The 24,332-nt window shown below is 40.5% G+C and overlaps 8 protein-coding genes and 2 non-coding genes across 13 annotated transcripts; 6 read left to right on the forward strand and 4 right to left on the reverse strand.

The window, feature by feature from the left end:
- Positions 1-842: 842 nt before the first annotated feature.
- LOC108653296 (uncharacterized) lies at positions 843-1,905 on the forward strand. Its single transcript, XM_018103674.3, has 2 exons — positions 843-1,652; positions 1,789-1,905. The coding sequence occupies exons 1-2, from the start codon at positions 934-936 to the stop codon at positions 1,859-1,861; spliced, it is 792 nt and encodes a 263-aa protein (XP_017959163.2). The 5' UTR covers positions 843-933; the 3' UTR covers positions 1,862-1,905.
- A 2,524-nt stretch (positions 1,906-4,429) lies between these two features.
- TRNAT-AGU (transfer RNA threonine (anticodon AGU)) lies at positions 4,430-4,503 on the forward strand. The gene has a single exon. It is a non-coding gene; the product is annotated as a tRNA-Thr (tRNA).
- Positions 4,504-5,552: 1,049 nt separating this feature from the next.
- TRNAT-AGU (transfer RNA threonine (anticodon AGU)) lies at positions 5,553-5,626 on the forward strand. Its single transcript has one exon. It is a non-coding gene; the product is annotated as a tRNA-Thr (tRNA).
- Positions 5,627-5,715: 89 nt separating this feature from the next.
- On the reverse strand, positions 5,716-8,725 carry LOC108653308 (dynein light chain Tctex-type protein 2B). 2 transcript variants are annotated; one of them, XM_018103689.3, is made up of 3 exons: positions 6,475-7,375; positions 6,076-6,420; positions 5,716-5,992 (listed from the first exon to the last, which is right to left on the reverse strand). In XM_018103689.3, the coding sequence occupies exons 1-3, from the start codon at positions 6,642-6,644 to the stop codon at positions 5,827-5,829; spliced, it is 681 nt and encodes a 226-aa protein (XP_017959178.2). In that variant the 5' UTR covers positions 6,645-7,375; the 3' UTR covers positions 5,716-5,826. The 2 variants fall into 2 exon arrangements, with proteins under 2 accessions (XP_017959178.2, XP_017959179.1); XM_018103690.3 differs by lacking the exon at positions 6,475-7,375 and adding an exon at positions 8,475-8,725 and having other exon boundaries at positions 5,721-5,992.
- Positions 8,726-10,536: 1,811 nt separating this feature from the next.
- Positions 10,537-12,310, reverse strand: Tsp42Er (Tetraspanin 42Er). The gene is made up of 5 exons (XM_018103693.3): positions 12,065-12,310; positions 11,558-11,725; positions 11,328-11,486; positions 10,793-10,996; positions 10,537-10,708 (listed from the first exon to the last, which is right to left on the reverse strand). The coding sequence occupies exons 1-5, from the start codon at positions 12,122-12,124 to the stop codon at positions 10,637-10,639; spliced, it is 663 nt and encodes a 220-aa protein (XP_017959182.1). The 5' UTR covers positions 12,125-12,310; the 3' UTR covers positions 10,537-10,636.
- Positions 12,311-13,661: 1,351 nt separating this feature from the next.
- On the forward strand, positions 13,662-15,083 carry Tsp42Eq (Tetraspanin 42Eq). Its single transcript, XM_018103695.3, has 5 exons — positions 13,662-14,080; positions 14,147-14,320; positions 14,384-14,536; positions 14,592-14,789; positions 14,845-15,083. Exons 1-5 carry the CDS (start codon positions 14,021-14,023, stop codon positions 14,917-14,919), a joined length of 660 nt encoding a protein of 219 aa, XP_017959184.1. The 5' UTR covers positions 13,662-14,020; the 3' UTR covers positions 14,920-15,083.
- Positions 15,084-15,294: 211 nt separating this feature from the next.
- Pgant3 (Polypeptide N-Acetylgalactosaminyltransferase 3) lies at positions 15,295-19,163 on the forward strand. 2 transcript variants are annotated; one of them, XM_018103640.3, is made up of 6 exons: positions 15,295-15,840; positions 16,594-16,694; positions 16,810-16,990; positions 17,077-17,243; positions 17,307-18,568; positions 18,640-19,163. In XM_018103640.3, the coding sequence occupies exons 1-6, from the start codon at positions 15,707-15,709 to the stop codon at positions 18,799-18,801; spliced, it is 2,007 nt and encodes a 668-aa protein (XP_017959129.1). In that variant the 5' UTR covers positions 15,295-15,706; the 3' UTR covers positions 18,802-19,163. The 2 variants fall into 2 exon arrangements, with proteins under 2 accessions (XP_017959129.1, XP_089116953.1); XM_089260827.1 differs by lacking the exon at positions 16,594-16,694 and having other exon boundaries at positions 15,700-15,840.
- Positions 19,164-19,171: 8 nt separating this feature from the next.
- On the forward strand, positions 19,172-20,408 carry Tsp42Ep (Tetraspanin 42Ep). Its single transcript, XM_018103672.2, has 4 exons — positions 19,172-19,369; positions 19,428-19,601; positions 19,664-20,014; positions 20,084-20,408. The coding sequence occupies exons 1-4, from the start codon at positions 19,310-19,312 to the stop codon at positions 20,237-20,239; spliced, it is 741 nt and encodes a 246-aa protein (XP_017959161.1). The 5' UTR covers positions 19,172-19,309; the 3' UTR covers positions 20,240-20,408.
- Positions 20,249-22,257, reverse strand: Tsp42Eo (Tetraspanin 42Eo). Of its 2 annotated transcripts, none has more exons than XM_018103692.3 (5): positions 21,797-22,257; positions 20,898-21,080; positions 20,682-20,837; positions 20,430-20,624; positions 20,249-20,368 (listed from the first exon to the last, which is right to left on the reverse strand). In XM_018103692.3, exons 1-5 carry the CDS (start codon positions 21,854-21,856, stop codon positions 20,297-20,299), a joined length of 666 nt encoding a protein of 221 aa, XP_017959181.1. In that variant the 5' UTR covers positions 21,857-22,257; the 3' UTR covers positions 20,249-20,296. The 2 variants fall into 2 exon arrangements, with proteins under 2 accessions (XP_017959181.1, XP_089116954.1); XM_089260828.1 differs by lacking the exon at positions 21,797-22,257 and adding an exon at positions 21,216-21,234.
- A 142-nt stretch (positions 22,258-22,399) lies between these two features.
- Tsp42En (Tetraspanin 42En) lies at positions 22,400-24,031 on the reverse strand. Its single transcript, XM_018103697.3, has 5 exons — positions 23,707-24,031; positions 23,473-23,646; positions 23,262-23,417; positions 23,012-23,206; positions 22,400-22,627 (listed from the first exon to the last, which is right to left on the reverse strand). Exons 1-5 carry the CDS (start codon positions 23,764-23,766, stop codon positions 22,556-22,558), a joined length of 657 nt encoding a protein of 218 aa, XP_017959186.1. The 5' UTR covers positions 23,767-24,031; the 3' UTR covers positions 22,400-22,555.
- Positions 24,032-24,332: the final 301 nt, after the last annotated feature.

The raw sequence follows: 24,332 nt of genomic DNA on the forward strand, positions 1-24,332 counted from the left end.
ATATGGATATGGTTTAGAGGGGGTCGTTGCTGCGCTAGTTTCTGTTTTGGCCCGGCTGCACGTGACAAGACTCGACGAAAAGTGAAACTTTCTGTGCAAATATTTTCCAGGCAAACAGCTTGCACTTAAAGTCTATGGCTGTTGCACCCCCCTTTCTGCCCCGCCTACTCGCTCCAAGGCGCCTCCCTTGCCAGACTGTCCCTTTAAGCTGTTTGTGTCATTAATCAAATGGTGCCCAATAGCGCGTCGGCGGCTGCCAACCCTTTCAACCCCCTTGACTGATAACTTTGCCTTTTCATACCCTGTCGGATGCTTGGCTAGGGGGGTTCAATTAGCTGTGAAGCGGTAGATATCAGAAGTAAATATATATCAAAAGGGCTATAGCGTGTCATATTAAAGTAAATCAGTTTCATTCCAAAGGACGGGTTCATAAAATTAGTTTACCATTCCAGTACATTTTATAGTTATAACAGTATAATAGTTCCAGATAGCAGAGAGCACTAAATATGCTAAATCATCTGGCTGCCTGTTTATCTATCTAAATGTTCTTTAGCTTATTACAGGGTATCCACTAGTCTGTCCGCCCAGCTGTTGTCTCGGCTTCCGCTTGTTAGAAACCCATTTTTGAAATATGAACTTTTGGAGTTGTTCTTTCTTCTGCTGACGAATGCCGACAGTCATTAATAAATTAGGGGTTAAAACATTGGTAAGAGCGGGGGGTTGGGTCTTAGGCAGAGCTGGTTGGCGGTGCTGAAAAGTTGTTTATTTAATTGAAAGTGAAACGAGCGCCAACAGATTTGTTTAACTCAATTAAATAGGAGTCGAGAGCAAGGCCGGGGCAGGCTTTGCTTTTACGATCCGGCCAGTTGTCGTCAAGCACACAGTTTTACAGTTAAATTGAATACACACAGTTTTAGTTACACTTTGTTAAATATGAATAAAATTGTTAGCTATTGGTATAAGGGCGACGCGTGCCAGGCGGCGGGCGTGATCAGTCCAGAGGAGAGCGAAATACTGAGCTCCAGCGGAATTGTTGATGAAACTGTTTCGACAGAGGAGCCTGATCTGGATCTGCCCTACCAGCAACTGGAGGCGATTAAGCAGCGTCTGAAGGAAATGCGAGCCAAGCTGATATACACACCGGCCGATCCGTGCGAGCAGGAAGACGACGGCACTCCGCCCGGCGAGCCAGCTGACTTCCTCACCCAGAAGCAAATCCAATTGCAGCAGCTGCGTCGCAGCAATTGCCTGTTGCGCTGCCAGCTGCAGAGTCGTGTGCAGCATTTGCATAGAGCACGCAAAGAGCTGCTCCTGGTGGAGAATATGCGCTGTCAGCTGAACAAAATGCTGGACAAGATGGTCAACGAGATGAACATCTTGGAGGAGTTCAAAGTCTCGACACAGCATCACTTCGGGCTCTGCATCGAACGGAGCGAGCAGATCAAGATGAGCAAAATTGACACCCATGACTTCGGTGAACTGCTGAATGAGAAGACCCTACGTATGATGGGTCGTGTGCGTCCGCTGGTGCCCCTCCGTTGCCATTTGCACGTGCGATACAATCTGAATGTGGAGCTCATACTCTTACGCATCTTTCTACAGTCGCTCTTTGGCAAGTTCTCTGAGGACTGGAAGTTATGCATGCGCATCAAGTAAGTTTCTATAGATAGATGCATTGAAACATAGATACATAGATACATGCATAGATAAATAGATACATAGATACATACATACACAGATTCATAGATACATAGATACATATGTCTTTATATTTCTTCATATTTACAGGAATTCTCGCAAAAAGAAACAGAAGCGCGCAGCTCAGAAGGAATCTAAAAAGTTGTTGGCCATTGGCAATTAAAATGCTCTGACCCGAGTCTCGGTCATTAAATGTTTCACATTTTACTTTTTCATTTCATTTCATTTTCATTTTCGTTTGCGTTTTATTGGCTGAGTTTTTGGCGCTCGGCTCTAATTGCTTTTGAAATGTCGCTCAATTAAGATTATTGGCGCTTGGCGGCTTTTATGGCACTTCTGTGGGCTGCTACCGCCCCCCGCCCCCCCTCTCTCTCTCCTTTCTCCATCTCGCTCACAGTCGTAATAATTATAAAATTTCAAGAGAAATTGGCTCAGAAATTGCTTCAGATTAATGACGTGCGCTTTTATTTGACGGCGTTAAAGTTACAATATCATAGCAGCAATCCGGCTCGCCCTTGCTCCCTGCTCATCCCTCAACCACATCCTGCCACTCGCCACATTCTAATCCTGCCACACAAATGTACGCATTCCCACCAGGATAAGAAGCTGCAGCTAAATACGAAACGGCATCAGATAAAAACAAAGCAGATTTGTCTCCCACACACAGAAAAAAAAAACAAAAAATACCCTGAAAAATCCCAACAAAAAAATAGAAACGAAAATGGAGCTCTTGACAGCCCGCAGCTAAGCCAAAGGCAAGCCAACACATTGACATTGGGCTCCACATCCTCCAGCTCCGCCTCCTACTCCTTCTCCACTTTGTTTAGCCTTGTCGAACTGCGTAAAAACTCAATTGCCGCGCATTGCCAGACACAGGCACCAAAAGGCACAAACTATGCATTGAGATCGGACTCTCTCTCTCTCTCTCTCTCTCTCTCTCTCTCTCTCTCTCTCTCTCTCTCTCTCTCTCTCTCTCTCTCTCTCTCTCTCTCTCTCTCTCTCTCTCTCTCTCTCTCTCTCTCTCTCTGTTTGTGTTGCTTTCTTTCTTTGAGCTCTATATATAGTCGGGGGCTAAGGCTACATTGGGTTAAATACGCCTCAGTCCTTCTCCTGCATTGAGTGAGAGATAGCGCCAAACGGCAAAAGCGAATTTATTGGAGTCATGTCCTGATAAGCATTCGCTTCAATTCCATGCCAAATTACAATGTTACAAGCCCGAAAAGCGATTAACGGCGGCTCAACGAACCACAAATACTCTGGAATATAGTTAGAGCATAGAGTTATGAATATACTTAGATTTAAATATTATTACTAGATTTAAATATTACTTTTCTTTCAAAATCCACAAAACAGATGTCAAGATATAAAGAAAATAGTTATATTAAATTTACAAAATAGCGCGAGATGTTGCCTCCTAGGCATAGATATAAATGATCTCAACATTCTATATTTTTTATTGCCTTTTCCTAACTTTTTTATCAGATGCTAAGAACTAACTTTAATGGTTCTATACTTAAAGTTTTTCTTCTTATAAATACTTTTATTACTTCATTGTTCATTCACTAAATAGAAAGTCAACTTTAGCCTGCTCCTATTTGTTGCAGGGTATACAAAACACAGATAGACACATCGAGATACAGGCAACGTTACAACACATCAGACTACATGGCTGATACACAGGAAACGCATTAGATACTTTTAGGTACGGCGACGGCCACTGGCAGTCCATATGGGTGTGTAGTGTGCGTGTGTGTGTGTGTGTGTGTTGACTGGGCCAGACCTGGACACTGGAGCCTGGCTAGAATGTGCTGTTCTGGTCAAGCTCGGTGGCTGCTGTTGTTGGCAGTGCGATAAAAATCTGCGTAAAATGATGCGGCAATTTGATGAGCAACTAACTTCAGGCAATTAGTTTGGTCGAAACGCAGTTACAGCCGGAGTTGGGAATTGGAAGTTTGTCGTTTAACTGTTGCGCTACTCAATAAATGACGGAAGAGAGGAAACAATTGTTATTGGAGCGGGAATTGTAGGTAGTAAGCCTAATGGCATTTAGTGTTAATGTGTTTAGCAACTGTTTCAAGGTTTCGCTTGATTTATGTGCAGACATAAGAAGGAAACTTTAAAGATAAGTTGCGTTACACAGACTCGAATCGAAGACAAACTCTGGCTACAAATGGCAAAAGGTCCCCAACACGAGAAGTCTCTGACAGTAGCCACATTTAGTGGAGAATGGAAGTTTGTAAATGCCTTTCAGCTATTTTTATGCTGTTTAGCAGGCGAACTCAAAGATACATTTCAAGTGCTCAAGTTCTCTGGTGTGTGCAAGTATGTGTGTGCGCGTGAGTAGCCGCAAGAGTACAAATAATTTCCATTTGGCCAACATTTGCATTTATCTTCAGCTTCACAGAGACAAACATGCCTACTGCCAGCTGCAAAAGTATGTGTACAGAGATAGTGCGGTAGAGCGGGAGAGGGTGAGTGGCAGCAGTAGAGAGCGAGCGATATGTCTACTTATAAATACTTTGACGACTCGCACAAGTTGTAGATAAATATGGCATAGATTACATAACTAGTTCTCGCAGCCAAACAAAAGTTTGCCTACGCACCTCTCCCTCTCGCTTTGACTTTTAAATATACATCTATTTTCCTTGGCGCTTTTCTCTGCATGCACAGTTATTTATAATAATGCTCTCCAGCCACCATTTGTAGGGCATCTGACGAGTGCACCTCGCAGGGCGCCGTGGCTTAGTTGGTTAAAGCGCCTGTCTAGTAAACAGGAGATCGTGAGTTCGAATCTCGCCGGGGCCTTTCGTAGCGTGAAAACTTCGCGCAACAGTTGCATTTTTTTCAGAAAAGGAAATATTTTTCAATTAGAAATTCAACAGCATCGCCATTTGTTCCATTTGTGCCATTTATTGTTGTTTCCGTTTTCCGTCCGTGTGTTGCCATAACTGTTGTTATTGTTGTTTGCCATTAACATGGCTGCGATTGCCTCAATAATTGTTACCATTGTCGTTAAAATCAGCCATGGCACTTGCTGCTGCTGCTGCTGCTGCTGAGAAACGAAAAAAACAGCTATAGAAGTTTACAGTGCTAAAAAGCTTTTATGAAAAAAGCTTTGCTTTATTTAGCTTTTTTCTAGCAGGTACTTTACGTAGCGTAACGACACGGCTGATAAGCTGAACTAGATTTAAAGCATTTACTATTTATTATCAAATACAATGTATATATGTATATGTTAGTAGAAAATAAAGGGGTTGATTACTAAATACTCTGCAAAACTTGGCTTAAAATAATCAAATAGAGTTAATAATAATAATTTGGAGTTATTTTAAACTAGATTTTTTTTTTTATATAAGAGAACAATAATTGATAAATTAAAAAATTATAAATTTAAAAAAAAAAATAGAATGTTCATCTAATTGAAATATATTTCAGTTTGTTCTCATATATACTCAAACTAAGTAAATAAATCCATTATCTAAAAATAAACATAAAAATAATAAATACATATTTACTGTCATCTCTATATTTTTTCTAGCAATTTTTATATATATAATTTATATTTATATATTTAAATTCTTTTGCAATATTCCACTTAATGTCGCCTCATAGCCCATCATGAGTGTACTAAAGAACAGCCAACTTACATACATATAAATCAATACATAGCTCTATCCCTCCCCTTCCCTGCACCACATATACTATCTTGATGTGCTGCTATATCTCTTACGGAACAAAAACATGTGAACAAATATTCATTTAAACAATGGACTTTTCAGGTAGATAGCTATAAATAGAAATTGAACGCAGTTCAGTTACCTGAAGCTGTCTATTTTTACCACTGAAATCTGTGGGGCGCCGTGGCTTAGTTGGTTAAAGCGCCTGTCTAGTAAACAGGAGATCGTGAGTTCGAATCTCGCCGGGGCCTATAGTAGAGCAAATCTACTAAAAATATTTTTTTTTGTTTTTTTTTATTTAATTTAGTTTTTTTTCTAAAATTTTGTCTACATGCAAAATCTGTCTAATGTCTATGAAACAGTTCTTAAATTAATTTAGTTCACAACTGGTTGGTGCACATGCTAAAGCTTTTGTGTAGGAGCTTTTTTGTGTAGGAAGTTTCACTGGCCTCTAGTCCTGATAGACCAGATACAGGACGACAATCATGAAGTACGTGGGTCGCTCGTAAACCAGTTGCGTAAAATTATCCCGCTTCTCATCCATCAGATGGCACATTCGCTGAAAGATGCCCTGATTCTGTTTCTCCACAATCGAAAGCAGGCACACGATGCGATGGCTGTGGAGTATTTATATAGATTTCGTTTTTGATGGGTTCAACTGGGTTACCGATTTGTGGTTTATAATCTGAGCAACACTCACCGCCTGTGGTTTAGCTTCTTGACCCGATCCCGTATCTCGGCCGCGAGACTCTCGACCAGCTGCAGCGCGCGCCAAGAGTCGAAATTGCGACTGAATCGATCCCACAGCAGACGCTCCTCAATGCAATCCTCGATGATTTTATGGGCACGTTCCATATTGAAATTGGTGTGAAAGAATTTCCAATCATTTTTCGGCTTCTCCTTACGCTCGCCGCCCTCGCCACCTCCACCGGCAGCTCCACCGCCTTCGTACAGGTCAGAACTCTGCAGCGCTCGCCGTCGACTCAACATGGACTCGGAGAGCAACGCATTCATTCGATTGGTGGTCCGCACCGAGGCGGTGATGCTGCAGTTGAAAATGGAAAGCTAAAGGTGTTAATTAAAGCAAGCGAGCACATACCGCGTCTTCATTGCGGTCCAGGTGGACATGGCCGGAGTGCCAGACATGACTATATATGTATATATATTTTGTATTATCAAAAGATATTGGCTAGAGTTAAACAAATCCCATGCACTGCTATCTGCACACTGACAGCCACAATGACGATGACGATGTCTCGGCACTGACATGCCGACACGCCGAGCACATCAGGCTGTCGGGCTGCCCCCCCGCTGGCTTCTATATAGTACATATATAGTTGGATCGGAATTTCGTTGGTTTTGGAGGCAAACTCTTCCGGCTTGCGTGCCGCTTATCATAAAGTCAAAGGCAGCGCTCCAATTGCAATGGCGATGTGGGTGTCATCACCATGCAGAGGAGGCAACACACAGTCAAAGTGTTGCCATATACAACCCGCTCACTCTCTAGCTGGCCCTCTCTTTCTCTCTCTCTCCCTAGTCCCGTGTTGGTAGTCGGGCAAATTACTTGAGCTCTGAGCCATGAGCACGCGAAGCCTTTCGAGTTGATGACTTTTGATCGGTTTTGGTTTGGAACCACCTTTAGCCAGGTGGCGCATCCGGCTGTTCGAAATCGCGGCCATTGTGCGGTTTACGGGCAAAGTTCAAGTACTTTGATTGCATTTACGACACTTGCTGAAACAGCGACGCCCCGCAAATACAGCATAAAATACGTATAAATATCGCTGCCATAGCGTATACGAAATTCGTGCTGCCGTTAACTGATAGTTATTGCTGCATATATTCCATGAACATAAAACATACATATATATATATTTATGAACTTATTAAATTGATAAAGCCCTCAGACATATTTACAATCAAACGAAATGCGCTCTAATTGTGTTGGGGTAGTGCATGGGTAATGCATGTTTGTTTATTTACAGTTCTAGGCAGTCAAATAGAGCAGGTTCGATAAACGGGTCGAGATAACTTCAGACGTTTGATTGATAGAAGAATTGAGAAATTCTAAACATTTTTTTATCTCTTATAATTAATAATAATTGATAGTATTGGTAGCCTTTGACTGATTGAGAGAAGAGTGTAAATTTAATATATATGTTGATATACAAAAAAAAAAGAAACGTTTCTTTATGTATTCCATTTTCTTTTCCTTTTCCTTTCTCACCATCAACATTTAATTCCCTGTGTATAGACATCTCTCTTCCTATCTCTCTATTTTCCATCTCTCTCATGCTCTTAGCTTTTATATACATTTTCTGTCTCTATTCCTTTCTTTCTTTTTCTCTCACACACTCCCCCTCTCTTTCCACCCTTTCTCTATTCATTTTTCTAGCCCAACTTTATCAGAGATAAAGAGATAAATATTAATATCTATTCCCTATTTATTATTGCTCGCTCTATTTCTCACACACTCCTCTCTCTCTCTCTCTCTCTCTCTCTCTTTATTATCTTATTCTATTTAATTCTTTCTATTCATCTTTCTCCTTCGTTCAATTTGAAAGATTTTCGCAAGAGAGAATCTCTTCAACAGAAGCTACTATACTATCAGAATTATAGTGTTCTTTTCAAATTTAATGCTTTCAGATTACGGAACAGATATGAAAATTAAACGAATACTAAAGCGTGTTGACACAGCAGTAGCCGTAGCAGCAGCAGCAGCAGCTATAAATCTTTTATTACTTGAGTAATAAAATGTAAATGTGTCTCTCTGTGCGTGTGTGTGCGAATGTGTGTGTGTGTGTGAGGGGGCAACTAAATATAATAGAGCAGTCGAACTACATTCACATTCACATTCCCATTCACGTGTGCTGCCAGCAATGTTAGTTGTTAAGGGGAAAGTTCCACTGTAATGTTTGCCCCAGGGCAGTTACCTGGGTTTACTAATTGCCGAGCACAAAGTTTACGACACGTGAATATGTGCCAAAATTAAGGAGCAACGGTGGCAACAAATTAACCAATTTTGTTGCTGCCACCCGCGCAACACACAAGCCGAAGCTCGAAGCGCAAATGTTGACGACTTTTATTTGCATATAAACTTACGCTTGCATGCGACTCATCAGGCGCCAGCAATTATGCTATGCTTTTCACTGGCTGACGAATTGACTGATTGACTGACTGGCGGACTGACTGTTAGCCGAATTATACTTTTGGCAAAACTGCACGTGAGCTCGTCTCAAATGTGACTGGCTTCTAACTACACTAAACATAAAAGCGCAAAGCTAAACCCCAAAAATGGAAACAATAATAAGTAAAAGTGGTTTAAGTGAAATTGATCGGCTGGCGAATACCCTGTAGATGTGTTCAAGCTAAGCAGAAAATATGAACTTTTGCCATTATTTCTGTGCAGTAATAGAAAATCTATTGACTATAGCTCTAGTCTAGCCCACAGGTAACTTCGGCTTGAAATTAATCCAAATACAAATCCCTTATTTATTGTACTATTATATCTATATACTAATATCTAGATACTAATAGATATGTGAATGCATAGATATATTAAAAATGCAAATAGACTCTAATAAAAGGAATATATATAATAATATATAGCACAATCGACGCGTCTCCCCAATCGCAATTAACCTTTGAAAAACAAAACTTAGGGTATATACAAAAAAAACTCGAGTCGAGGCAATGCGCACTTGCTCTAACAATAAGCCAAGGTGTTTGTTACCTTTGCCTAGAAAGGGTTAGAGAATGGCAGTAGAACCAGCAGCAGCAGCAGCAGCAGCACCAGCAGAGGTGGGGTGGGAAAGTAGTTACACCCAAACCCACCCGCCCATGCAGATGGTATCTTTCACAGTTTCTGGCTTGGATTTCAGTGGCATGTCTAAGGACAAGTCAGACTGGTTTATGGAGCGGTTCACATGTGAGTATGAATGTGTGTGCGTTGACTAAATTCTATTTATTTTGAGTAATTCAGTTTATATATGTTATATGCATATTATACACACACACATGCACACTCACACACACAAAAACACACGCTCAGCTGGGTGTGTGGCAATTAAAAACTTAGGTTACAAACTGTCGACACAGCTGCATGCAAAACCGTTTACTTTGACAGCTGTTTGCATGTATGTATGTGTTTGTGTGTTTGTATGTGTGATCGCGTGTCTGAATTCGCGTTGAACATATCCACTTAAGAATTGCATTTAAAAATCCACAAAAATCAGAGCGCCGCATGTGAGCACCGTTTAGCTGTGTTAGCCCAAAAGTTTGCACTTGACACATGCTTAGAGCACAAAATATGATATGTGGGCTAGAATATAATAGATACAAGTGAGTTGCCAAGCCATACAAAATAATGTTGAAAAAATTGTACCAGATACAAGAAGTTTTAGCGGATAAAATGTTATTATGTATATATGTATATATATTTTTTTTATATATATAACTGGAATTTTAAGAATCTGAGATGATTATAAATTTATGTATATCATATATTCCCGGTTGTAAAACCCAATACTAATCTTATTCATAGTATATACTTGTCAATTACCATCAATCATGATGATTAACGAGCCTCTTAACAATCCATAAATTGTGCTAATAAATCAGTGAGAGTTTACAATGAACAAAAGCCAAATGTATTTTAAAGGGCTAAAATATAAAACTCTTCAGTACGACTAAATTTTATTTCGATCTATACATTAGCCTTGCAGGACGCTTATCTAGAAAATTGATACTCTTTAGACCTTATCTATGGTATGATTATTTTTAGTTAATTGATTATATCAACTTTCTATCAAACGGCCTTTGCACTGAACTTATATGAATCATTTTGATAGTAATACTAAATTTATATATATATATATATATATATATATATATATATATATATATATATATTTTCCCCATTTTGTACGTTTCATTCACAGTTTATGAAATTATTTACTATACTATTTAATTTTTACTACTATTTAAATTTTAGATAATTGATTTATAGTATTCACTATTTTGCTTCAAGCAACTAGCTTCATTTTCACTTTCCAATATGATATAATTGCCAAGAATGATGGGAATGATCGAAATGATCTTTATCTAGTCAAAGCATAGCTTATATAACTCTACAGCTACTCCGAGACTGATTAAGAGACAGCAATTGTTTGGCTTAATTAAAATACTTTATTAGCTTCTACTCAAACTTCTTGAACATTTTTGGAGCATAGTCTGATTCAAATAGAATATAATTAGAAACTAGCCTAATATCTGGAACGACGTTCCTCGTTGTTGAAGTGAATGCCCAAAATCGTGGCGCATACAAAGGCGGCAGCCTAAAAAATTGAAAGCAAACAGATTGTTAAGGTTGAGTCAATACAGTAAATATATATATATTTTTTATAGATAAGTGCACATACCTCAACGGCTATCAAAATCCAGCCAAATACCTTAACCAATTTCATGGCCTGCTCAAAGAAATCGATCAATTTGTTTAAGCAGCCATCGGGGTAAACTGTGTGGGTGGACGTAGTAGCAGTGCTATTCGTTACATAACAGCTAGCTGGAATTGTTAGATTCGATTTCGTATAGTCAATGGGGCCTGTTATGCCACAGCATTTGAACTGTAAAAGAGAGATGGATGATTAGAAAGGTATCTAATATTTTGGAAACTATATTACAATATTCTAATGAAAGAAGCTAAGAAGAATTTAGCTGAAGTCTGCACATGTTATACATTTTAACTAATGACAAATGAATATATATTTAAGACAAATAATCATAAAAGTTCTAAAATATTTTAGACACAAATTAACGGCAAAATTCGAATACTACAACTATTCTATTGTATACTCTTTTAGTAGCGGTGAATATAAAAAAGTTTTAAGAATCATGAACCATCAAGAGGCTAACAATATAAGCTATAAAATTGGTTTTCAATAGTCTAAAACTTACGGTCGTCTGATAGAAGCCCATGGCATCCGTGCCATTCTTCTGCTTCTCCCAGGCAGTATTCAATTGCTCATGGGAAATCTGTGACTCATCAACGCGATTCACATAGGCAAAGCACAACACGCAGGACAGCACCAGAAGGATCAGCATGATAATGCAGTACTACAAAAGAGATACATATAGAAGTGAATTTGAAAATTCGAATGGGAATGCATTATATTATATTTACTTACCATCCAGATGAGGCATGTGCTCTGTTTGATGGAGCCACAGCAACCAAAGAACGATATTAAAAAGACAACCGAACCGATCACAATGAAGGTTATAACAAGGGGGCGTGTCTCCTCGGCAACATCTTTAAGGGCAAGGGCGTTGACAACAATAACGCCAATGCCCAAAATCTGAAGAAGAAAACCAAACAAAGTTAAAACATGGAATTAAGTTCAAGTTGAGGAAATCGGTTATGAAATAAGGCGTTGTTCCACTTAGATAGGAGTGTGCGTCGGGCGGGCAAACAGCTTTTGGAAATTGTTCAATTTGATTCATTCTCTGTGCCGCGCCCAGGTATCTATCTATAGGTAAATAAATGCTATATACACACACAGCTCATACATCATACGTGTGTCTATATGAACACTGATAACCAAACTAAAAATTGGCTGAACTTTGAAGCTGACTAACTGCCATCCAGTTCGACTTAATTATTATTATTATTATTATTGTTATTTTTTGTTACTCACCGCGCAGAGAGCATTGAATATGAACACTAGATATTTGATCGTTGCTGTTGCACAACCCATTTTGCTATGGTTTATATATTAATAAATATATATATATAATATATATTTGTTAGGATACAAAAATACACGGTATCAGAAATCGATGCACCTGCTTCGCTGACGACTTTTTTTAGACTGAATAACTAAAAAACAGCCGAGTACCGCTTCACCGTCAGTTAGTTGCGATAATAATTCTACTGGGAAATTATTGTGTGACGGCGTTTAAAAAAGGGTGAACACAGAAATAATAACACTGCGAGAAATCACACACTGCTAATGGAAAGCAAAGCTCTAGGCTATGCTTATCAGATATTTACTGAAGCCCCTTTTCTGGTTAACTCAACGTAGTGAGTAGTGAGTCGTTTTCTTGACTCTGAGCAATACACAAACTTAATACCTGTAGCTGCACGGACACGCCCATAAATATGACTGACATAAATTCATTGCAAATATACCTACACCCAAGTGAGCATATCAAAAAATGAAAGTGTAATAAGACGGAAGTAAAGTGAAGAATTGGAGTAAAGTGAATTATATGGAACAAGAATATTTATATTTGTGTGGAATATAAGTGAAATGTGCGCAAAATATGGAAAGCAAATAATGAAAGGAACTGGGGAAAAATACAAGAGGGAACATATCAATTATCTGAATCAAATTTTAATCGAAATTCTGCTTATATATCAAATGTGGATCCGATCGTCGTCAAGCGAATGGAAAGCAAGTGAAATATGTATATGTTTTATCTATAAGTGGAATGTGGTTTAAATATAAGTTGAAGTACTTTCTATAACAGATTGCAATTGAAGTGGAATATGACTTATAGATTACTGTTTGGCGTGAAATATGTATTTAAACTAAAATGGGGTGCAACAGTTAAGGTTGAGTTTATTAGAACAGTATGAACTGCGAAGTGAAATACAAGTGATAAATGAGTAGAATATAAAGTGGCACACAAGGAAGATACGATTTTTAGTCCTTGTACAACACGAAACATCATTATGTCATTATGAAATGAATATGACTACATATATAAGGCGCTTGAGAATAAAGTGGCAGATAATCTCGGACAGTTACGTTATAAGTGGCTAAGAAGTGAAATACAAGTAAACATTATTTTGTATCAATAAAATATATAGAAAACAAAAAAAATAATTACACACAAAAATATAAAAAATAAATAAAAAACCCGAATAAAGCATGTTAAAGTAAAATGATTTTCCATTTTCAATGCGTTCAGGGTATAAAAGTAGAGATGGAACAAAATGGAAAAAATACACTAAAATACTCTCAAGAGTTAGGGTAATACACATTCCGGTCTGTCCCTAGTTTGTCGCATGACCGTGAGCCATAGACTGAGCGTTCTCTAAACTAATTTGCTGATAACAGTGCATGCTAATGCCGCACACACACACACACACACACACACATACAATCCGCGATACCAACTGATATTAAATGATGACAATGTTGACTTACTCACAAACTCAAATTAATATGTATATTTATACATACATATGTACATACATATATCTCCATATGTAATTGTCTAATTTAGTTGTATTTTGCAGCTCGGCATTTCAGGAGTGCATATCAAACATGCGAGTTAATTATTAGTTGATTGGATTGGCTGAAAAATATCAATTTGTTACAGCTATACGTACGATCTACCCAATCATATATATTCGAGCGATAAATTATGCACAGCTGTTATCACTCTGTTATCGCCTTATCAGCTAGAGCTATGGAGCTTCTGAATGTTATTTGCCTTATCTGCGAACGTTTCTAAGCTACAAAAATGGACACAGCAAAATAATAACATTGGCGTTTTTTGTTTGATTATGGTTCCTTGTACATTTTCCTCGTGCTCAGTTTAGTTAAACTTGTACGAATACTCGCACACGAAATATAACAAAAATGAGTTGCGGTACGAAAACGCTAAAAATCTCATCGTTCGTCTTGGATTTTCTTTGTTGTGTGAGTATTGAGCTAATATAGCAAGAGTTATCAGTTGGGCAGATAGATGATATATGTTTCTATCAGGTTTTTAGCGCACTGTCTATAGCGGCTTGCTCGTATGCCCTAGCAGTGTTCCCGCACAGTGTGGCCATTCGCATACCCTGCATATTGGGCATAGTGTTGGGTATACTGGTCTTCGGCAGCACCATCTTTGGCTGCATTGCGGCACTGCGTGAGGACATTCGTCTCAATTGGATTGTGAGTATTACATCTATTTGAGTGTGCCTATAAATAATAATTATTATTATTTCATTTTTATAGTATGTTGCAATTTTGTTGGCATTAATATGTGCACAAATTACCGTTATATTCGCACAACCAATCAACTTTGATTTGTTGGCCAATGAAACCATCTACAATGCCTGGCAGCAGCAGCTGTACAGCAATGACAGCATGTCCTACTACGAAATCAAGGTAAGACGAACTGAATTTGTGTTATTTCAATTTACTTACTATTTGTTTCTTCTAGTATCACTGTTGCGGCAAATCGGGCCCTCTGGACTATGCCAATAGCAGATTACGCGTACCCGCTAGCTGTTACTTGAATCAGAACTCAAGCATTGCTACGGATTTATATACGGTGGGCTGTAACCAACGACTGGCCGCTGCTTATATCAAAGGCACTCGATATGAGCGCATTAGTGATTGGTCTGTTGTGGGCCTCGAAGTAAGTTTATCTATCTAATCATTCTACGTACTTGATTAACTATTTCAAATTGCAGTTATTAACTGCCATGGCTGCCGGACTGTTTGCCATTACATTACAGAATGCGGAACGCAGACGTCCCTACCGTTAGTTAAAAAAAAAAAACAAAAACAATTGGTTAACAATTTAAACAGTATTCAAAGTTGTATAGAAATGGTACTTATTGTTTTGTATATAACCTTAAACATCGCGAAGTGTTTCTGTTTAAAAACTAAAGAAACTGAAATGAGCGCCACCTGTTGTGTTTTTAAGCAACTAGTAAGTTAAATTGTTATTTTTACACATGCATAAAGTTCTGTAGACAATAAAAAAAATGATGTTAATGATGTTAAAATGTTAATAAATATAAAGCAGCAACTGTGGTGGTAATATATTTCAATTGTATTAATAAATGTTCGTCTCAATGTTTCAATATAAGCAGCGCGACATAGCGTTGCCACCTATGCGTTAATATATTAACCGACCGCCACAAACTATCGCTCGCGCTATCGATATGTTGTTTACAAATATCAACACAATAAAAATATTAGCAGTGAGCTTAACTAGTTTTCCGCTTTAAAAGCGGAGTTTCCAGCATTCGACCAGCATGTATTCATAACGCGTCGTCAATTAATACACACTCACGCACGCCGCGCATAGTGTAGTATAAGGTGTATACAGTGCATTGGTCGCGGCCAAGTTCGACGCTCGCAGCGGACAACTTCACAGCATAAGCAAAATATAAAGAAGTGATCAATTTGTATAGCCCAGAGAGAGAGGTTCGGTTACTGTTGCCGGTCATTAGCACTACGTAGCTGAAGGCAACAACACCGTGCAGACGGACAGCTCTGTTCCGAGTAGAAAACGAAAATAAATAACGCTTAGCCATACACGTCAAAATGGGTCTGCGATTCCAGCAGCTAAAGAAGCTTTGGCTTCTCTACCTGTTTTTGTTGTTTTTTGCATTCTTTATGTTTGCAATTAGCATAAATTTATATGTGTCAAGTATACAAAACACTGAAGTAGAGCCGCGGTGAGTGAGCCCCAAATTGAATGATTTCCATTGTCTTCCATTGTTCAACTATGCGAATAGTGAAATTTGCACAAATTTTTGCCACGAAGTTGCAAGCAGACTTGGATTACAAACTCTAAAACATCATTACGGTGCAGTGCTATTGCATAATTTCCTTCAAAGCAAATACAGTTGGGTGACTAACTGACTAACTGGCTGACTGACTGAACGACTAGCCGACCAGCTGACTGACTGAATGGCTGAATAGCTGACTGTTAGACTGACTGAATGGCTGACTAGTTAACAAAAGAACGAACTTCCCGAATGGCAGCCGAGCTGACTGGCTAAGGGACTGACCACCCGATTGGCAATCAATCTGGCTGAATTGCAGACGAACTGAGTGTATTACCGGTTGCAAACTTTAATAGCTGCTTAACTGACTGGCTGACTCTCTGACTACCAAATTAGCTGACTGTCTGCCGAACCGACGATCTGACTAGTTGACTACTTCTCAGCTGCTTGGCAGCTTAGCTGCTTAGGTGATGTTGCAAGTGGCTGTTGTTTCACTCGAGTGGGTTGAGTCGACTTCATCTTCATCTCCATTTCCAGCCTTGCTTTCAATTTTTTTTTTCCGTAGCTATTTTGCATTTCCACTTGTATTGTTAACTGCCCGACATTGCCATTGTCATCTATTGTTTGTTTGTTTTTTTTTTTTCTGTTTCTTATTTATTTATATTTTTATTTATCTCTATCCGATCCAATCAACGTGCGAAGTCATCCAAAACCGCCGCCAAAACGACGCTCACTGTGGCCGTACAAAAACATTGTGGCTCACTATATTGGCAAGGGAGACATCTTCAGCAATATGACTGCAGGTTAATAAACCACATCAATGACACAATACACAATCACATCAACATCAACACCAATACCAAAAACAACTAGTATAGATAAAAGCAACTTAAATGTTCAATGACTATACATTTGCAGATGATTACAACATTAACCAGTTCGAACCTAAACAGGGCGAGGGCGCCGATGGCCGACCCGTAATAATTCCATTGCGAGATCGCTTTCGTATGCAGCGCTTCTTCAAGCTGAATAGCTTTAATTTATTGGCCAGCGATCGTATACCACTAAATAGAACGCTTAAGGACTACAGAACGAATGAGTGAGTAAAGAGTGGAAACTTTTCACTATCAACTATATATATTAAATATATATATTAAATATATATATGTCTCTCAACCATTCTAGATGTCGGGAGAAGCGCTACACTCAGAACATGCCCACCACTTCCGTCATCATTGTCTTCCACAACGAGGCCTGGTCTGTACTGCTGCGCACCATAACGAGCGTCATAAATCGTTCGCCGCGACATCTGCTTAAGGAAATTATTTTAGTGGACGATGCCAGCGATCGCTGTAAGTAGCCGATGACTCATTGAAGTCGTTACAAAGCTAAGCACCTACGTTTTATTCTTGCAGCCTTTTTGAAGCGTCAGCTCGAGGCGTATATCGAAGTGCTAAAGGTGCCCACGCGCTTGTATCGCATGAAGGAGCGCAGCGGCTTGGTGCCCGCTCGCCTAATGGGCGCCCAGCATGCGCGTGGCGATGTGCTCACCTTTTTGGATGCACACTGCGAATGCTCGCGTGGCTGGCTAGAACCGCTGCTGGCTCGAATTAAGGAATCCCGCAACGTTGTCATTTGCCCCGTTATCGACATCATATCGGATGATAACTTTAGCTATACGAAGACCTTTGAGAACCATTGGGGCGCTTTCAATTGGCAACTGAGCTTCCGGTGGTTCTCCTCCGATCGCAAGACACGACAAGCCATCGCAAAGGAAAACAAAGACAGCACGGCGCCAATAGCCACGCCGGGCATGGCTGGTGGACTGTTTGCCATCGATCGCAATTACTTTTACGAAATGGGCGCATATGACAGGGACATGCGCATCTGGGGAGGCGAGAACGTGGAGATGTCGTTTCGCATTTGGCAGTGCGGCGGACGCATCGAGATCAGCCCCTGCTCCCACGTCGGTCACGTATTCCGGAGCAGCACACCGTACACCTTCCCTGGCGGCATGAGCGAGGTTCTCACCTCGAATCTGGCACGCGCTGCCACTGTCTGGATGGACGACTGGCAATACTTTGTCATGCTCTATACGGCCGGCCTCTCGTTGAGCGCCAAGGACAAGGTGAATGTTACGGAGCGCTTGGCATTACGCGAAAAACTGCACTGCAAGCCGTTTTCCTGGTACCTCGAGAACATATGGCCAGAGCACTTCTTTCCCGCGCCGGATCGTTTCTTTGGCAAGATTATATGGCTGGATGGCGAGACAGAGTGCGCTCAGGCGTACAGTAATCACATGAAGAACTTGCCGGGAAGAGCGCTGTCGCGCGAATGGAAGCGCGCCTTTGAGGAGATCGAGAGCAAGGCCGAGGAATTTATGTCGCTGATTGACTTGGAGCGCGACAAGTGCCTGCGTCCCCTGCATGACGATGCACCGCGCACCTCGCTGCAGCCGGTGACGGTGGGCGATTGCTCATCGCACGCACAAACAATGGACATGTTCGTCATAACGCCCAAGGGTCAGATAATGACAAATGATAATGTTTGCCTCACTTATCGCCCGCCCAAAAACGGAGCATTCAAGCTGTTGAAAAATCGGAATGCAACGAGCTCCAATGTGATGCTGACGCAGTGCATTGGCGATCCAAGTCAACATTGGACCTATGACATGGATGTGAGTAATCAGGCGGACAGATTCTCAATTAATTACAATCTAATCTGTGTTCACTCTCCCTCCCTTTACAGACCCAACAAATTTCGCATCGTGAGACGAATCTATGCCTTACGCTCAAATCGGCGACGAACACGCGCACACAGAAGGTGGAGAAGGTGGTGCTCAGCATGGAGTGTAACTTCAAGGATATAACACAGAAATGGGGACTCATACCGCTGCCGTGGCGCATGTGAAGCTGCATTTATTTGTATATTCAAACGAAATTAATCCCCTGCCAGCGATCTAACACAATGTGATATTTATTGAAATTGTTTAACGACCCGCCCCGACACACACTCACACAGACGAACACAATCACCTGTTCGTGTATTTGTACACCGGGACACGCCCACTTGAATTGTTTTGAGTGTTTGCCTGGGAGCTTTTCTCCAACTTTATTGGTACTCTATGCAATTCTATGTCATATTTATTAAGTGCAAATTTTTAGGAAATTTTAAGGCGACACTAGACAAAACAAAAACAAACAAACAAAAAATAGTAACAAATACTTTACATTTTATATAACACTTAAATAAAAGCGAAAAATAACGTAGAAGTTGTCGCTGTGTGCTATCTTCACCTTTTATATTATAACGGTATATGTATATAGTCAACATAGATTAAGAGCCCTCTGCATCTGCTTTAAAATGAAAGCAACTGCTGCAGATTGCCGCAGTCGCACTCGCATTCGACGTTCGCAAGATGATCTGCTGCTACACCACAATTAAGTACACTGGACTCTTGTCCAATTTGCTGTATATGGTAAGCTTGCACTTTGCATCTGTTGGCTATAAATTATTAATTAATTATTCTCTTTTAGCTGCTGGCCATTGGCGTAATGGCTGCCGGTGGATTGGGTCTGCAGATGGCGCAACCAAACACGCCGGAGCACACGTACTTTGTGGAGAGCCTGGTGCTCGGGGCTACGATCTGCACCATAATTATGTTTGGCTGCTATGGCCTGGTCAGTGATTTGCTTAGTGTGAACATAATTGTGAGTTGGAATGATTTATGCCTAGACCGGAATAATATATGCTAATCTGGCTCACCTTTCAGTTTACCGGCTTCATTTTGATCGTGCTCGGACTGGAGTATTTGCAGCTGCACAACTATCAGCCGCACAGTCGCTATAAAAACACCGCGCAGCAGCTGGAGCTGACAACGGTCTGGCACGAGTTGGAGAAGCAACCGGGGCTTATGCAGCAGTATGAGCAGCAGCATCATTGCTGCGGCTACAATAATGCCAGCGACTACAAGGCTATGCATTTGCCCATACCCAAAAGTTGTTATCAGCCTGGCAGCGATGAGCTGCTCTTTACACACGGCTGTCAAGCGACATTGAAGCATGGCCGCAGCCGCATCGAGCAGCGCGATAAGCTCTTCATGTGGTGCATCGTTGGCCTTGAGGTAAAGCCCAGTCGCAGCGACCAGTTCACTGACCTTCATGACAATAACAGATTACTTGAATACCCACAGATTTTCATACTGGTGCAGACGATTGTGTTGAGCGGGCTGCTTTATAAGCTGAGACAGCGCGAGCGACTGGCACGACAGCAGGTGCCGCCAGGTGTGCGCCGCGAGCCGCGCGCCAATCATGTGGGCTCCCGTACCCAGCTGCTGGACAATGCTTGAGCTTCGACATCATATCAAATAAGTCGTTTATTGTATTATAAAAAAAATTCAAAAGTTCTAGTAGGTGTAGCGACGCGGTTTGTTGGTTAGCTGACAACACAGCGTAATGCCCAAAATAATGCCGATAATCTGCAAGAGAGAAATACATATTAGAGAGAATTAGCTTCAATTTATACTATGCAAAGCTCACCTCATAGCCAATGAGTCCACTGTGCACCCACTTCTCAAAGCGATAGATTGAGAGATGAGCACGCTTCACGGCTGACATGCAACCCTCTGTATAGGGATAGAGCGCATGCACCCCGTCGACGGTATGGAAACAGCTCTGAGGCGCACGCATGGTGCTCGTATAATCGGAGAAGCCCTTGTTGCCGCAGCATTCATACTGGAGGAACACAATTATTAGAATTCTCAAACTTCTTGATATGCGCATGCTTCTTACCCTCTGCTCCAGCTGATGCATAGCACCGGAATGCGACAGCTCCTTCAGCCAAATGCCCATGACAAACTCCTCCGTGGTGTTCACGTGTCTGGCCTCGTTGTAGTGCATCAGTTGATAAATGTGTGCGCCAATCAAGCACACCAACAAAACCAAGTGCTGAGTACAATAAATATATTAATTCCGTTCACTTGAAATTCATCTATCACATGTACGCACCACCACCAGCACCTTGATGGAGCCGAGAAAAGCGCCCGAGCAGCCGATCACTGCAGCCAGGATGAGGGTACCAGCCAGGGTCAGCTGCCTGATCTTCTCGAAGTCAATGTGCGTGGCAGAGCCCTCTTCCAGCTTGTAGAGCAGTTCGTAGACGCCGGCTAAGGCGGCCAGGCTGCCAATTATCTAAGAACACAAGAGAGGAAATTAACGATCAAAATAAAAATCATGTGAATTAATAACGCATCATAAAATAATAATAAAAGAAAAAAACACAAATACAAAAATCAAAAGCAAGCCAAAAAATTAATGAGCAAATACAATGAAAATGTTGGCTGTCTTTTTGTCAGGCCAAAATGAAAGCAAATTTTAACGCATGGAATTACTGGGGGCTTTATTTTTAAATGCCCAGCGAGACACAGTCACACACACACACATACGCACTCATCAGCTCTCGCACACAGATATACCAAGTGCGAAAAATGTAGCAATAATTAAAAATAAGTAAAGTGACAACTTGTCTGGGCGCAATGGAAGCAGGAGATTTGTTTGCTGCCAAATTGGCTGTATATAAAGGCTAAATATATGCATATATACTTGTATAAGCAATAATTAAAAGTAAAGTGATTGTTAACTAAATGAGCTTAATTATATATAGCTTCTATATATAGCTGTCCAGCTTCATACGCACTGTGTCGCCTAACGAGCGTATTACTCATACGCAGTGTGCGTCAAGCGGCAAACTACTTGTTAATGGTAAAACTTGAGAACAATTTGTATGGATGCTAATGAGCCTACATATGTCAGCCTAGCTATCAGTCCTACACATACATATGTTTCCATTAATATGTGGAGAATAATTGCTAAAAACGTATTAATTTAAGGAAAATCAGAGGACTCACCAAAGTAAATGTATTGAACACCACGGCCGTCCATTGCAGACACACCTGCAGCGTGGGCATTGCTGGCAACGGTAACTAAAATTCTTTTTGAAATATATGCTAAAATATGCTCTCTCTTTATTTATTTCTCGGTACTTTTCTATATGTTTTCAAATAATTGTTTTAAGGCCGTCGTCCCGCTGTATGTTGAATCTCCAATCCGCACGAAGACGCGCGCGCTTCTGTTAAGGCCTTTTCGGCTGCCACGAGAACTCAACTCGTTCAGTTGGAAGAAGAAATGCGAAATGTTTACAAAAGCGTTGAGTGGTCGACCGTACGGTCGGTTTTTCTTTTTTTGCTTTAATTTTTTTTTTTTTTCTTTTTCATTTTGGTCGTTACTCAAGAGACACATCCCCAGCAGCTGTCCCGCCCAAGTCCCGCCGAGAGACGTTCGCAAGTTTCCCATGTATTTTTATATGCGTCTTTATAGGCAGGCTATATATCTGTCTACTTGGACGCATCTACTCAGCTATGCTATCTCTATCTATAAGTAGTTTTTGGAATATACAGCACAACAACAACAACAACAACTATTCGAGATAGCAAAGAAAAGAAAACACAATATACAAATTTATAGACCATTTAATTGTATCGTATCAATTGAGTTTCGTTTCATTTCGTTTCGCACGATATTTGTATATTGTAAAATGCCAACACTTAAGGATGCTACGTTTAAGTTTTCAACTGCACTATGAGCTAATGGCCAATTGGGAAACCTTTTCAAAAACGTTCGCGTCGCTGTTTATTGCGCACGGTGATGCCCAAGTGGGTGGCTGCGCCCAAAGCGCCAAGCTGGAAAAGAAAGATGGAAGACAGAAGGTAAAATGATTTAAGATTCGAGCGAGAGGCCTTCACTTGCATGTGGAGAATATTCAATACACTAACAAATTTAAAGAGTCAAGAAAATGAAATGAAAATGAGAGTCTGCCGGAGGAGGAGCAGAGCATCCTAATATACATATATCATATAAAAATGTCTATGATAAAATAGAATATAGAATACTTTCCCCAACCATGCTTAATGATCTACTTGACATATTCTCTAGCCAACATACTCTTGCTAAGAGTAATAAATTTTTGCATATACAAAATATTTATATTTTTTATAAAATCTATTCTTAACCCTTCTAAGCTGGCCATAAATTATTCAACCGAATTGATGTTAAGGTCAACTTGCCTCTAGCACGAAGAGCAGCCATTTGCTGATCAGCCCGTAGATGAGATTATCAGTGGCATGTGATTGCACAGCGTCCAAGCAGCCATTACCACGGAGCTTACTCTGCAATCTCTCCTTGTTCTCGTAACAGCTGAGCGGAAAGCCAACACCTTGCAGGATGTAGTCCTGTGGCCCGCTCTGGCCGCAACATGTGTACTGTCAAAGGAAAGGATAAAGAATTGATTACCCGAACTTCTCTAGTGCAGCTCACCTTCTGCTCGATAAAGGCAATGCGCTCCTTGCTGCGACGCTGATCCGCCCATAGAGCCTGAAAATCTGTGCGGGATCGTTCCACGTAGTCCGTGACGTGCGCTGCGACAATTATATAGACCTGCAAGCCAATCAATATCAGCATGCAGCTGACGAACTGCCAGAAGAAAGTATGATTAGGTGATATTCGATAGCCAGTGCTCGCCACTCACACTCCAAATGAGGCTCAGGGAGAGCCGTGCGCCAGCGAAACAACCCAGAAACGAGCTCAGCACCACAAACGTGCCCACAAAGATTTGCACCACAATCGCGACGTGCTGAAATGTGCCCGCCGAAACGTTGTTCAGCTCATAAACGGAGAACGCAATGAAGGCGATGCCAACTAGCTGAAAATTAACTGGCCAGTTAATGCGGACACAGAGCATATAAATATTACGTATACGCACCGTTAATAGCACATTTAAAACAATGAGCAGGACCTTCAGACAACCCTCGCGACTGGCCATGTTCACAAAACGAAAATCAATCGATAGTGCGTTCAATTTCCTTCAGAGCTTCTGCTTCTGCTTCTGCTTCTGCTTCTAATACAAATAATAAACACGCTCCAGCTCCAGCCCTTTAGCCATACAGGTTGAATTGCGACTAAGCGACGCGCATTTAATTTTTGAAATTGTGGCGCCCCCTCCAAAAACGAAAAAAGGCCACCAGCCCAGACAATAAGGCGAAACGACGGTCTGACATTCAGCTAGCTTTTTTGCTATTGGTGGCTTCTACCAAGAAATCAACGTTCAAGTGCTACCTCGCATTGTGTTGTGCTTGCAATACCCTGTAATTTGTTTTTTTTTTTCGCAATCATTTTTTATTAACTCAAATCTGTATACAAAAAAAATTAAATTTAAAAAAAAATAATATAAAAGGTTAATGCGTTTGTTAAATTTGAATTATATTTAATTTTCATATAATAAAAAAAAAAAATAATAATAATAATGAGGAATATTTTAATAATTTCATTTGAATTTTAGATATTTTGCTTTATAGCTTTACTTATCTATTCATGTTTAACGTAGAGTAT

Source organism: Drosophila navojoa, chromosome 5, assembly GCF_054131105.1.
Source record: "Drosophila navojoa isolate 15081-1374.11 chromosome 5, UAZ_NAV_1.0, whole genome shotgun sequence".
In the NCBI taxonomy this organism is placed as follows: Eukaryota; Metazoa; Arthropoda; class Insecta; order Diptera; family Drosophilidae; genus Drosophila; species Drosophila navojoa.